This window comes from Oncorhynchus gorbuscha, linkage group LG03 (genome assembly GCF_021184085.1).
Source record: "Oncorhynchus gorbuscha isolate QuinsamMale2020 ecotype Even-year linkage group LG03, OgorEven_v1.0, whole genome shotgun sequence".
Taxonomy (NCBI): Eukaryota; Metazoa; Chordata; class Actinopteri; order Salmoniformes; family Salmonidae; genus Oncorhynchus; species Oncorhynchus gorbuscha.
Window position 1 is genome coordinate 75817179 of NC_060175.1, and position 15162 is coordinate 75832340.

At 42.1% G+C, this 15162-nt stretch overlaps 1 protein-coding gene across 1 annotated transcript in view; it reads left to right on the top strand.

Moving 5' to 3' along the window:
- Window positions 1-13887, top strand: part of LOC124021903 (neurotensin receptor type 1-like) — a 50743-nt gene extending 36856 nt beyond the window's left edge. Inside the window, exons 3-4 of the mRNA XM_046337036.1 lie at window positions 11307-11388; window positions 12616-13887. Coding sequence (XP_046192992.1) covers window positions 11307-11388; window positions 12616-12865 — 332 coding nt within the window. The 3' untranslated portion in view covers window positions 12866-13887. The remainder of the gene's footprint in view (window positions 1-11306; window positions 11389-12615) is intronic.
- Window positions 13888-15162: the final 1275 nt, after the last annotated feature.

The following is a 15162-nucleotide window of genomic DNA, read 5'->3' on the forward strand; positions in this document are numbered from 1 at the left end:
AATTCAATTATTATAGATCAGAGCAAGAATATACAATACCAATCAAATGTTTGGACACACCTACTCATTCAAGGGTTTTTCTTTATTTTTACAATTTTCTATATTGTAGAATAATAGTGAATACATAAAGTATAAAATAACACATGGAATCATGTAATAACAAAAAAAAGTGTTAAACAAATCAAAATATATGCTTTTCAAACAGTCTTTAAGGAGTTCCCACATATTGTTGGCTGCTTTTCCTTCACTCTGCGGTCCAACTCATCCCAAACCATCTCAATTGGATTGAGGTTGGGTGATTGTAGAGGCCAGGTCATTTTCCTTTAATATTTTCCCCTAGCCCTACCACCCCTCCCCTAACAACAACACTTAGGCTTCTACTTCCAGCTTATACTGTACATACTATGTACATTTTATGGACAATGTATTTTACAATAGTTATATTTTGTTTGTTTTTAACTCCGTCCTTCAACTACGTACAGTGCCTTGCAAAAGTATTCATCCCCTATTGCCGTTTTTCCTATTTTGTTGCATTACTACCTGTATTTTAAATTGATTTTTAATTGGATTTCATATAATGAACATACACAAAATAGTCCAAATTTGTGAAGTGAAAATAAATAAATAACTTGTTTAAAAAATAAATAAAAAAGTGGAAAGGTGGTGCGTGCATGTGTATTCACCCCATTTGCTATGAAGACCCTAAATAAGATCTGGTGCAACCAATTACCTTTAGAAGTCACATAATTAGTTAAATAAAGTCCACTTGCATCCAATCTAAGTGTCACATGATCTGTCACATGATCTCAGTATATATACACCTGTTCTGAAAGACCCCAGTGTCTGCATCACCACTAAGCAAGAGGCACCACCAAGCAAGCAGCACCATAAAGACCACCATTAAATCTATTATTAAAAAATGGAAAGAATATGGCACCACAACAAACTGCTAAGAGAGGGCCATCCACCAAAACTCACAGACTAGGCAAGGACGGCATTAATCAGAGATGCAGCAAAGAGACCAAAGATAACCCTGAGCTGCAAAGCTCCACAGCGGAGATTGGAGTATCTGTCCGTAGGAACACTTTAAGCCGTACACTGCACAGAGCTGGGCTTTACGGAAGAGTGGCAAGAATCTAGCCATTGCTTTAAAAAATAAATATGCAAACACGTTTGGTGTTTGCCAAAAGGCATGTGGGAGACTCCCCAAACAAATGGAAGAAGTTACTCTGATCAGATGAGACTAAAATGTAGCTTTTTGGCCATCAAGGAAAATGTTATGTCTGGCGCAAACCCAACACCTCTCATCACCCCGAGAATCTCATCCCCACAGTGAAGCATTGTGGTGGCAGATGGGGATGTTTTTCATCAACAGGGACTGGGAAACTGGTTAGAATTGAAGGAGTGATGGATGGCGCTAAATATTTTTGTTAGTTGCATGTGTGACAACTCTACCAGTCTTATTTATGATATAATTGACAAAGATTATACCTTTTTATAAAAAAATGTTGGAGCGAGCGGTCGCATCCGCATTTCGCTCCGCAGGTAGTATAACTTTTTCATTACATTTCATTATAGTACAACGGTTTGATTTGTCTAATCTTAGCAATTTCTTCTTAGCTAGCTACATAGCCGTCTTTGTATCAAAGATAATTGCGTAATTATCGTATTTCGTCGTCCTAACGTAGTCTTCACTGCTCTGCCCAGCAGCTAGCCAGCTAGCAAACGTCCACCGATTAGCAGCACTGTAGAAACTATTACACTCAACTGAACGACTTGATTAGTGTAGTGTTAGCTAGCTACATAGCTGTCTTTGCTGTCTTCGTATCCAAGATAATTGTGTAGCTTAGAGTGTGTAGTCTTAGAGTGATTATCTTAATTTACCGAGGTTAGCTAGCCAGCTATTTGTCGTCCTTAACGTAGGAGACACTGCTAGCTAGCCATCAGCTAGCCAACGTCTTCCGAACAGAACTCAACAATCCGGTCGCATTCCGCTTCGCTCCACAGGTAGTATCACATTTTCACTTCATTTCATTACAGTACAACGGTTTGATTTGTTTGATCATAGCTAGCTACATAGCCGTCTTTGTATCAAAGATAATTGTGTAGTCTAGAGCGACTTTCTAGGTTAGCTAGCCAGCTATTGTCGTTCTTTTAACGCAATGTAACGTAAACAACGCAGCCACTGCCAGCTAGCCTACAAAGTCAACAACGCAGCCACTGCCAGCTAGCCTACTTCAGCAGTACTGTATCATTTTAATCATTTTAGTCAATAAGATTCTTGCTACGTAAGCTTAACTTTCTGAACATTCGAGACGTGTAGTCCACTTGTCATTCCAATCTCCTTTGCATTAGCGTAGCCTCTTCTGTAGCCTGTCAACTATGTGTCTGTCTATCCCTGTTCTCTCCTCTCTGCACAGACCATACAAACGCTCCACACCGCGTGGCCGCGGCCACCCTAATCTGGTGGTCCCAGCGCGCACGACCCACGTGGAGTTCCAGGTCTCCGGTAGCCTCTGGAACTGCCAATCTGCGGCCAACAAGGCAGAGTTCATCTCAGCCTATGCCTCCCTCCAGTCCCTCGACTTCTTGGCACTGACGGAAACATGGATCACCACAGATAACACTGCCACTCCTACTGCTCTCTCTTCGTCCGCCCACGTGTTCTCGCACACCCCGAGAGCTTCTGGTCAGCGGGGTGGTGGCACCGGGATCCTCATCTCTCCCAAGTGGTCATTCTCTCTTTCTCCCCTTACCCATCTGTCTATCACCTCCTTTGAATTCCATGCTGTCACAGTTACCAGCCCTTTCAAGCTTAACATCCTTATCATTTATCGCCCTCCAGGTTCCCTCGGAGAGTTCATCAATGAGCTTGATGCCTTGATAAGCTCCTTTCCTGAGGACGGCTCACCTCTCACAGTTCTGGGCGACTTTAACCTCCCCACGTCTACCTTTGACTCATTCCTCTCTGCCTCCTTCTTTCCACTCCTCTCCTCTTTTGACCTCACCCTCTCACCTTCCCCCCCTACTCACAAGACAGGCAATACGCTCGACCTCATCTTTACTAGATGCTGTTCTTCCACTAACCTCATTGCAACTCCCCTCCAAGTCTCCGACCACTACCTTGTATCCTTTTCCCTCTCGCTCTCATCCAACACTTCCCACACTGCCCCTACTCGGATGGTATCGCGCCGTCCCAACCTTAGCTCTCTCTCCCCGCTACTCTCTCCTCTTCCATCCTATCATCTCTTCCCTCTGCTCAAACCTTCTCCAACCTATCTCCTGATTCTGCCTCCTCAACCCTCCTCTCCTCCCTTTCTGCATCCTTTGACTCTCTATGCCCCCTATCCTCCAGGCCGGCTCGGTCCTCCCCTCCCGCTCCGTGGCTCGACGACTCATTGCGAGCTCACAGAACAGGACTCCGGGCAGCCGAGCGGAAATGGAGGAAAACTCGCCTCCCTGCGGACCTGGCATCCTTTCGCTCCCTCCTCTCTACATTTTCCTCTTCTGTCTCTGCTGCTAAAGCCACTTTCTACCACTCTAAATTCCAAGCTTCTGCCTCTAACCCTAGGAAGCTCTTTGCCACCTTCTCCTCCCTCCTGAATCCTCCTCCCCCTCCCCCCTCCTCCCTCTCTGCAGATGACTTCGTCAACCATTTTGAAAAGAAGGTCGACGACATCCGATCCTCGTTTGCTAAGTCAAACGACACCGCTGGTTCTGCTCACACTGCCCTACCCTGTGCTCTGACCTCTTTCTCCCTCTCTCTCCAGATGAAATCTCGCGTCTTGTGACGGCCGGCCGCCCAACAACCTGCCCGCTTGACCCTATCCCCTCCTCTCTTCTCCAGACCATTTCCGGAGACCTTCTCCCTTACCTCACCTCGCTCATCAACTCATCCCTGACCGCTGGCTACGTCCCTTCCGTCTTCAAGAGAGCGAGAGTTGCACCCCTTCTGAAAAAACCTACACTCGATCCCTCCGATGTCAACAACTACAGACCAGTATCCCTTCTTTCTTTTCTCTCCAAAACTCTTGAACGTGCCGTCCTTGGCCAGCTCTCCCGCTATCTCTCTGAATGACCTTCTTGATCCAAATCAGTCAGGTTTCAAGACTAATCATTCAACTGAGACTGCTCTTCTCTGTATCACGGAGGCGCTCCGCACCGCTAAAGCTAACTCTCTCTCCTCTGCTCTCATCCTTCTAGACCTATCGGCTGCCTTCAATACTGTGAACCATCAGATCCTCCTCTCCTGGACAACACCCTGTCGTTCTCAACTAACATCAAGGCGGTGGCCCGTTCCTGTAGGTTCATGCTCTACAACATCCGCAGATTACGACCCTGCCTCACACAGGAAGCGGCGCAGGTCCTAATCCAGGCACTTGTCATCTCCCGTCTGGATTACTGCAACTCGCTGTTGGCTGGGCTCCCTGCCTGTGCCATTAAACCCCTACAACTCATCCAGAACGCCGCAGCCCGTCTGGTGTTCAACCTTCCCAAGTTCTATCACGTCACCCCGCTCCTCCGCTCTCTCCACTGGCTTCCAGTTGAAGCTCGCATCCGCTACAAGACCATGGTGCTTGCCTACGGAGCTGTGAGGGGAACGGCACCTCAGTACCTCCAGGCTCTGATCAGGCCCTACACCCAAACAAGGGCACTGCGTTCATCCACCTCTGGCCTGCTCGCCTCCCTACCACTGAGGAAGTACAGTTCCCGCTCAGCCCAGTCTAAACTGTTCGCTGCTCTGGCCCCCCAATGGTGGAACAAACTCTCTCACGACGCCAGGACAGCGGAGTCAATCACCACCTTCCGGAGACACCTGAAACCCCACCTCTTTAAGGAATACCTAGGATAGGATAAGTAATCCTTCTCACCCCCGCCCCCTTTAAGATTTAGATGCACTATTGTAAAGTGACTGTTCCACTGGATGTAATAAGGTGAATGCACCAATTTGTAAGTCGCTCTGGATAAGAGCGTCTGCTAAATGACTTAAATGTAATGTAAATGATATATTAATTTTTGTTGATCAATTAGTATATTTGAGTTTAACCATAATATTTGCTGTATTATTTGTTATGTCTTGTCTGGTGGATTAAACTGAAATTGCAACCAACTTTCTATCGCTTGTTTTAAAAAATAGTGATATTTTGGAGATGATTTCAATAAAAAAAGAATGAAAGTGAGATATTGTAATCTGAATAAAGGGAAAAAGGCAATTCTTGAACATGGGGTGAGACATTCTTACTAATCTACCTGAGAACCAGTTTGGATTTAAGTATGACTGAAGCCTTTTGTGAGAGGTCTAATGCTTTAATATTTAGTCATTTCTTCCCCCGGAAATTATATTCACTATATAAACAGGCCTGTTTAATTATGTCTTGCTTGCCGTTCCAAATCAAATGTAATATTTTTAGCTCATATAATAAAATAACAGGTTGGTAGGTGTAGGCAAGGCCACAAGCAAATAGGTAAACTGGGATACGACTAAAGAGTGAATCAGGGTGATTCTTTTTCTTCACAAATAGACAGGTATTTTTCTTTCCATGGTAGCAAGATCTTATCTATTTTTTGTAACTTTCTATTAAAATGTATTGTAGTGATAATTTCTTTTGGGATATGAATATCGAGTATGTCCACATCACCGTCAGACCATTTTATTGGTAAACTACATGCTAATGTAAAAGTTGTCTTTTTTTGTGATCCAATATGTAATATAGTACACTACAATACACTCTGAGGCTGTTCAGGGATCCAAATTGTGGATTTAAAATAAAACATGAACCATCCGCGTACAATGACACCTTTGTTTTTAAGCCCTGGATTTCTAGCCCCTTGATATTATTGTTGAATCTGATTTTAATAGCTACGATGTTGATGGCCATAATAAATAGATATGCCAATAGTGGACAACCTTGTTTTACTCCTCTTTGACAGTTTAATACTTTCGGAGAAAAAGCAATTATTTACTATTTTACAACTTGAGTTACTATAGATAACTTTAACCCATTGTATGTAGATTTTCTCCAAAATGTATATATTTCAGGCATTTATACTGTATATAAATTCCAGTCGTACTTTATCAAAAGCAATTTTCCGCTAAGTCCGCTATGAACACCATTGCCTGGTTTCCCAAATTTCTCATTGTATTCTAATTGTTTCCAATACTTGTCTTATATTATCTCCAATGTAGAATCATTTTTGGGCTGGAATTTTTTTGTTGTCAAACTGCAGTCAATTATGGATCATCATGTCACCAGAATCAGACCCTCGAGATTTATTGGAAAGGAGCATCAAGATCACCGTGCACTTTCACCGCAATGTGAAGTTCATAAGTTATTTAATCTGTAGCCTAATAAACTGCATGGTTTCCCTAGTCGTAGTGGGAGGACCACACAACATATCATTGCGTGACTCCAAGTTTGCTTCGATATGATGGTCTGTATATCAATAGTTGCGCATAAATTACCAATCTATTACAAATCTCGCATAGTTAATTTTACCGACACAGAAAGATCCCACCATGTCGAACGAAGGAATTATCTTTCTGCATTTATAAAATTGTACCGAAGCGTCCTATTTCCATCCCAGCTGTCATTATTTATTTTTTCTAAGTTGTGACTTTACTCACCTAAAAACTGTGTATGGAAATGTGGTTAATGAAGTACCAAAAAGGAGAATAGTATCTCACAGCTTTCTCCATCTGCTGTGGCTAGTTGGGTAGACACATGACCAAAGTCTTCAAAGGACAAGTTAACCTCCTTCAACTCCTGATTACCATAATAATAGGATGGAGTTGTTTCTTTATGCCTGGCGTCAGGCTGTCAGCATTATTAGCTCAATGCCTCCTCCTCCTAGAGGGGAAGACGGACGGACGCCACTCAGTGATTACATGCACTTGAAACAGTAGTGGACCATAATCATCAGCCTCTGTCCTCTTAGTGAACTAGCTGCCCACTGATAAATACAGGCAAAGGGAATCTTTCTGAAAATCTCCCATATAGTAGTAGGACAAGGCCATTACTGTTGGCACTTAACCTCAGTGACAGCACTCAGAGTCCCACTCAAACTGATGCAACTGGCTTGTTTTGGTAACAGACATTAACCTCCCCTGAACACACTAGCTCATGCCTGTCACTCCGGCCTCTGATCACAATCATGACAGGAAAAATTGAAAGGCCCCTTCTTAATTGATTGGCAATCACAAAGTGGAAGTAAGTGGACTTAATGTGAGTTAATGTGTGTGTATGACGCGTTCAGAAATGAACAAACCCTGGAGAAAATCAGAGGTTTTAATCACTGTGCCAGTATTATCCAGTCTGTCCGAGCTGTGTCACTGAGAAATGACTGTTTTACTCTCTCATGTTTATTTGCTCTGTGTTCATGTTCAAGTGTGTGTCTTTGCCCGCCTGCTGCTTCGTGTTGCTAACGGCTGGATGGTGGGGTTAAATAGACTTTGATCAGAGCCACAGTGGAGCTCCACATGGAGACAGACAGCGCTCTGACTCACAAAACTACAGCGAGATGCTCTATCATCTCTTTCATGAGCTAATGAGCCAACATGATATCACATGCCATTTGTAAAGGTAAGACAATTTCAACCTGCAGCGTTCATAGACTCAAAGCACTCTTAGCTGAACTCTGTATTGTAGACTTTCCAGGGAAATATGTGTCTCGCAAGGAATTCCACCACTGGACCAATGGATAAAATTCCATACAGTCCATCATAGTTCCTGTAAAAATTGTGAAAGCATATGTGCAGACATGCAAGTTTGCTAATTAGACACAGGTGTTAATCTTGACAATAAGATAAAGACCCACATACACAGAAACAGACTGGGTTTACACATCCATATCTGTATACTACTGTATATTCTGTGAACTTGATAGCACTGCTATCTGATAATCCTAACAGTTATCATAATTTAATTCATCCTCTGAGATTCAAGTTTTGTCATTTTCCTCGCTATTAGATCATCAAGGACAATAAAACAAATATATGAATGAATTGGAAATAGATGTTAATTGTGATTTACAGATACAATAAGCTTGACCATAATAAGGCTCCAGCATCTCTAATCATCCTTTCTGGTCCATGACTAAAGCCAGGGCTCTGATTCAACCAGGGTATGTCACTGACACTGCCTAATGGACACCCATCTGAGGTAACGTTTCAACCCTTGTAAATATCCAATTAAAATAGTTAAATTATTTTTGAATTTGGACCCCAGATCAGCGTTCTCTTGGCACTAATCTTGGCACTTGGCACTTGGCACTAATCTTGGCACTGAGAACCAATTCTCATGTGTGACATCACATCTGTCACAAGAGACGAGTAAAAACAGCAAACTTGATTTTAAATTGTAAAGTAATTTCGTATAGGGACAAACTTTTCTGCTCTGTTTCACACAAATGTTCAACTGCTTCCACGGACCACAACAGGGTGGTCATTGTGTGGGTGTCCAGACTGAGGAAGAGAGATTGGCTTGGACTGAGAGCAGGAGTGAAACCGCCAGCCTGTAATGTACTCATCATGACAAAATGTGACCGACAGAAACACAAATGTAAAGAAGAAACAAAGGATGTCTCCATGAAACTGATGTACTCCCACAGCGCAGAGACACATTGAAGACTATGGAAAAGGACAAATTCACACATATTGGTTGTCACGTCTACTCCCGCTCCTTCCCTCCGGCGTTTGACGTTGCCGGAATACTAACCCCCGGTCCTGGGATCCATCATTACGCACACCTGCACGTCCTCATCAGACACACCTGGACTCCATTACCTCCCTTATTACCACCCCTATAGCTGGCACTCCTTCAGGTTCTTTCCCCAGTCAGTATTCTTCCTGTGTTTATGCGTAGGCACTAGTGTTATGTTGTCTCGTTCCAAGTTTGTTGTTTTATTAAATGTTTCACCTGCATCTCAACTCTTAGCATCTCCGTTACAACGGTGGTTGTCAATAAATATCATGGTTCACGGGATCTGTTCAATTTCGGAATTGACTGGCATCGATGTGGAATTGACTCAAATTCCAAGGGACAATGGTCTGATCATGAGAAGTTGTGTTGAATTGCATTGAACATACTTGGTAATTTGTTACACATTTGCTGGCTATCATCACATGAGAAAGAATGTTCTGTTCAAAGAGACCATTACAAAGTACACAGACGCTCCCCTTTTAAAACATCCCTCAATAAAATGTAGTCTTTGACCACACCACACACCCACGTCAATGTCCCAGTTTAGGCCCATGTCCCACAGTACCTGGATAGGGAAGATGGGGCAGGTGATCCCTATGGCCCTACAGTCCCTGACAAACTTGAGGAAGGGGTCGATACGGAAAAAGTGTTGCTACAGCTCTCAACATCACTGCGCAGAATTTAGCTATCGACAGATCCGTGGGAAAATTTATGGTGGACCACTTTCTGAACACGGTCAGTGTTCAGAACTGGAGCTGGAGCAACTTGACACAACAACGGGCCAGGTAGCCTAGTAGAGCGGCAGGTAGCCTAGTGGTTAAAGCGTTGGGCCAGTAAAAAGGTCCAGCAAAAGGTTGCTGGATTGAATCCTCAAGCTGACAAGGTAAAAATCTGTTGTTCTGCCCCTGAACAAGGCAGTTGTTCCCCGGTAGGCCGTCATTGTAAATAAGAGTTTGTTCTTAACCGACTTGCCTAGAAAGTTTAAAAAATTCAAACTAAAAAACAGGCTGTAGCTATCTACAAACCAAAATGGAAAAGACACGCTGCCGTGAAGCGTTCATCCATATATACGGATAACAGTCTAGCTACATTTTCAGATATTGCACATTTCTAATTTTGTCAGAAAGTAATTTCATTGCAAGTTAAAGTGTACTGTTCGCTAGCTACATGTCTAAAGAAAAGACTTCACTTTTTCAGAGGATTACATGACCCATCAAGTTAGCCAGGTGTGTCTAGGGGGGATTATGGCAATCTATTATATTTCATGAACATGTGTACAGTACCAATCTAGTATATTTCATGAACAAGTGTACAGTACCAATCTATTATTTCATGAACAAGTGTACAGTACCAATCTATTATATTTCATGAACAAGTGTACAGTACCAATCTATTATATTTCATGAACAAGTGTACAGTACCAATCTATTATATTTCATGAACATGTGTACAGTACCAATCTATTATATTTCATGAACAAGTGTACAGTACCAATCTATTATATTTCATGAACGTTTACAGTACCAATCTATTATATTTCATGAACGTGTGTACAGTACCAATCTATTATATTTCATGAACATGTGTACAGTATCAGTCAATAGTTTGGACACACCTACTCATTCCAGGGTTTTTCTTTGTTTGTACTATTTTCTACATTGTAGAATAATAGTGAAGACCTCAAAACTATGCAATAACAGATGTGGAATCATATGGGGCGGTAGGCTCACGTCACTAGGCAGCTCACGGATGTGTTTCCCTTTTGTAATGCATTATCATTTTCAAGGCCTGCCACATCCAACGAGCATCAGAGCCGGCGTACTAGAATTTGATCTTAGTCCTGTATTGACGCTTTGTCTGTTTGATTGGTCGTCGGAGATCATAGCGTTATTTTACAGAAGCGTCCAAATTAGTGGAGTCTGTAAAATGGCTGCTATCTACTGCAGCGCCATCTCACCCTGTAACAATTAAGCTAATTAGTCTTTGGTTTATTTAGTAGCATGTCAAATACCTACAGCGCGGTTCCCCAACTGGCGGTCCGCGGCCTGTGTGTGGCCCCCCAAGTTTTTAGAGCCTTTTTTAAATTATTTTTTATTTCAACCACTGGGAAATCAGCGATTTTTATTGAAGAAATCTGTATTCCCACGCATAATTTAAGAGAAGTGATCGTATACAAATGTGAGCAAGGTTCTAAATTATTTTGTTTTAGTTAAACATCTGTTTGGGCTTCTTGCAGTCAATTTGCAGTCTACAAACTATTTGTAATTATGTTGCGAGCTCCCGACCATCTGCTCAAGAGAAAATCGTCCCGCGGCTGAATCTATTTGATGATCCCTGACCTATAGTATACTGCTATGTACTGCTATTGTAACTGTGAAAGCAATGTTTGTGTTAGACCCACTGCACCTAATTCAACTGTGCAGGCTTTGATCATGTGTTACCCTGATGACAGAGATTCACACTCTGGTTTTGTCCCAAATGGCTTCCTATCACTATAGTGCACTATATAAGGGATAGGGTACCATTTCAGATGGAGCGTCTGTCTCTGCCTGAATAGTATAACATGTCTTTACATCTCTCTCTCTCTCTCTCTCTCTCTCTCGGCAGGGGCTGTGGTTGTTGCCTTTGTGGTGTGCTATCTACCATATTATGTACGGCGCCTCATGTACTGTTACGCAGAGTTCACAGAGTGAGTAACATGCAGACATTTCAATGGGTACACATACCAGTAAATAAGTGTTTTGTATACTTTATTTCATACATAGTACAGGAGTTCAGAGTTCAGCCACCCATTCAGAGTAGATAGATCTCCCTGATTAAATTAGCTAAGTCTTTCTCTTGCCAATGTCCAAACGATCGCCTGACTACTATCCATATATGTTTTTTTAATTGAACCAAATGCACACCATTGAGTAAGTGACTGCAGAAGGGAGTTTAAAGCTAAGGAAGCACATCCCAGAAAGGATTCAAATAAAACTTCACAGATGGAGAAGGTGGTTGTGTGTGTATATATATATATATATATATATATATATATATATATATATATATATATATATATATATATATATATATATATATACTGAGTGTACAAAACATTAGTCATGCCTTACTAATATTGAGTTGCACCCCCTTTTGCCCACAGAACAGCCTCAATTCGTGAGGCATGGACTCTACAAGGTGTTGAAAACGTTCCACAGGGATGCTGGCCCATGTTGACTCCAATGCTTCCCACAGTTGTATCAAGTTGGCAGGATGTCCTTTGGGTAGTGGAACATTCTTGGTACACACGGGAAACTGTTGAGCGTGAAAAACCCAGCAGCATTGCAGTTCTTGACACACACAAACCAGTGCGCCTGGCACCTACTACCATGCCCAGTTCAAAGGCACTTAAATATTTTGTCTTGGCCGCTCACCCTCTGAACGGCACACATTCACAATCCATGTCTCAATCGTCTCCAGGCTTAAAAATCCTTCTTTAACCTGTCTTCTCTCCTTCATCTACACTGATTGGAGTGGATTTGACAGGTAACATCAATAAGGGATAATAGCTTTCACCTGGTCAGTTTGTCATGGGAAGAGCAGGTGTTCCTTATGTTTTGTACACTCGGCGTGTACACCTTCTGTAAACAAGGTTTCCCATCTGACATTCTTCAATGGTTTACTTCACCCCTCTATCATCTGAGACCTAATGCTCAATTTAAACACATTTGTCTTGGAGAGGACAGTAGAAGTACATTTTGTTAACAGTTGTGGTTAATAAAGAGGAAAACTATGGGCAAACAATTATTCAAATTTACAATGACACATTAATTGGCATACATGTTGGTGATATGAAGCTTCTCAGTATTGCATCAGTCAATGAAAACCACTGATTGTTCCTCCCTGTGCTCCCCTCCCTCCACCTCCCCGACAGGGAAGGGTATGATTACTACCACTACTTCTTCATGGTGACCAACGTCCTCTTCTATGTGAGCTCAGCCATCAACCCAGTCCTCTACAACCTGGTCTCAGCCAACTACCGGGAGATCTTCTTCAACACGCTCCGCTGCCTCTGCCTACCATGTCGTCGCAAGAAACAGAGACGTCCTCTGACCAGACACTCCATCAGCATCTGCAGTAACCACACCTTCTCCTCCAACATCATCAAGGAGACCGTCTACTGACCACGACAGAACCACACCCCTGATAACATTCCATTTCAGAACTGCAATGTATGTATTCTAGTACTCGGCAGGACTAAATATGGGCTTGATGGGGACTCTGGCACTTTGAATCACTGACACGTTGTGCTACATAGGCTACACACACAGAACATATCCTAAATGTGATATTGGTATGATTAATAGAAAGAAATGTGTTGGATGTAATAGTCTTTAACGCTGTAAATAATGTAAAATCTATGTACATTCTGATTTTTATAGAACTATCAATGCTACTCGGTTTTAACCACACAGTAGTTTATAAAATTATATGATGACGCTCAGAACACGTATCTTTGAAGTAGGAGGCAAAAAACTTTACGCTGTGACAGTTACCAGGAAGTGACTTCCCCTCAGTTTTTGAACATTGTAAGCTTTTTAATTGGTCTTCAATGGGGAAAAACTAAGAGCAATGGTGTTTCAAGGGCAAAAACATAATAAAAGGCATCTGGCAGAAGTAAATTCATCCACATACACAAATATGTGTATGTATATTTATCTTTAATGCGTTTTCACGAATTGTATGTAATAATCGTAAAGCCAGTGCATAAGATTAGGGGACATGACGCGGCAGTAAAGTGGAAGGAGCGGTGTTATCCAACTCTTTTTTGGGATACAGAGAATGGTGATCAAATGAACCACCATGTCTTATCTGCTGAGGAACTAATGCCTGGAAAGAGTATTGATGAAAACAAAATGTCTGGTCATTAAAAAATGTAAATGCTCTGCTTGAACTGTGAATGTTAATGAAATGCTGAGAGAAGATGTGATATTGTGAGGAGGAGATGTCAGTTACAGTTCATGGATGATCTGCTGAGGGGTTGAGCCCGATAGGCTGATCTAGTATGCCAACTCCTGACCAATTACAGCAACACAGTTGAAGTCAGAAGTTTACATACACCTCAGCCAAATACATTTCAACTCAGTTCTTCACAATTCCTGACATTTCATCCTAGTTAAAATTCCCCTTCTTAGGTCAGTTAGGATCACCACTTTATTATAAGAATGTTCCCAGTGGGTCAGAAGTTTACATACACTCAATTAGTATTTAGTAGCATTGCCTTTAAATGGTTTAACTTGGGTCAAATATTTTGGGTAGCCTTCCACAAGCTTCCCACAACAAGTTGGATGAATTTTGTCCCATTCCTACTGACAGAGCTGGTGTAACTGAGTTAGGTTTGTAGGCCTCCTTGCTCGCACATGCTTTTTCAGTTCTGCCCACACATTTTCTATAGGATTGAGGTCAGGGCTTTGTGATGGCCACTCCAATACCTTGACTTTGTTGTCCTTAAGCTGTTTTGCCACAACTTTGGAAGTATGCTTGGGGTCATTGTCCATTTGGAAGACCCATTTGCCACCAAGCTTTAACTTCCTGACTGATGTCTTGCGATGTTGCTTCAATATATCCACGTAATTTTCCCTCCTAAAGATGACATTATTTTGTGAAGTGCACCAGTCCCTCCTGCAGCAAAGCGCCAACACAACATGATGCTGCCACCCCGTGCTTCATGGTTGGGATGGTGTTCTTCAGCTTGCGTCCCCCTTTTTCCTCCAAACATAACGATGGTCATTATGGCCAAATAGTTATATTTTTGTTTATTCAGACCAGGGGACATTTCTCCAAAAAGTACAATCTTTGTCCCCATGTGCAGTTGTAAACCGTAGTCTGGCTTTTTTTATGGCAGTTTTGGAGCAGCGACTTCTTCCTTGCTGAGCGGCCTTTCAGCTCATGATGATATAGGACTCGTTTTACTGTGGATATAGATACTTTTGTACCCATTTCCTCCAGCATATTTGTGGAGTTGTTGAAAAACGAATTTGAATGACTCCAACCTAAGTGTATGTAAACTTCTGACTTCAACTGTATTTTGTAGGGCTGGTTTTGGAATCATTTGGGTGTATCACATCACTACACACATGGCGTCAATTGGTCAAGTAACCAATATTATTCCTACTGAGGCTTTTATCTAACTGTGATTTAACTTACCTTTAACTGTGTTTTATTTGAAATAATAATGTTTAAGAGGCTTGTATGAAATGAATGCTGTATTACAAAACGGAGAACTATGGACACAATATGGACTCTGGTCTTTGAAGCATGGAGAGAGCACTGTAGCTAACCTGGGTGTAGTTTACACCACACTGTCATGACCGCTGAGTGTCTTTACAATATGTTGTGTACCATGGAGAATGGCGAACATTTCAGAAATGGAGACAGTGAGTCAGAAACTGATCACGCTGTTCCAATCAATCAAACACAT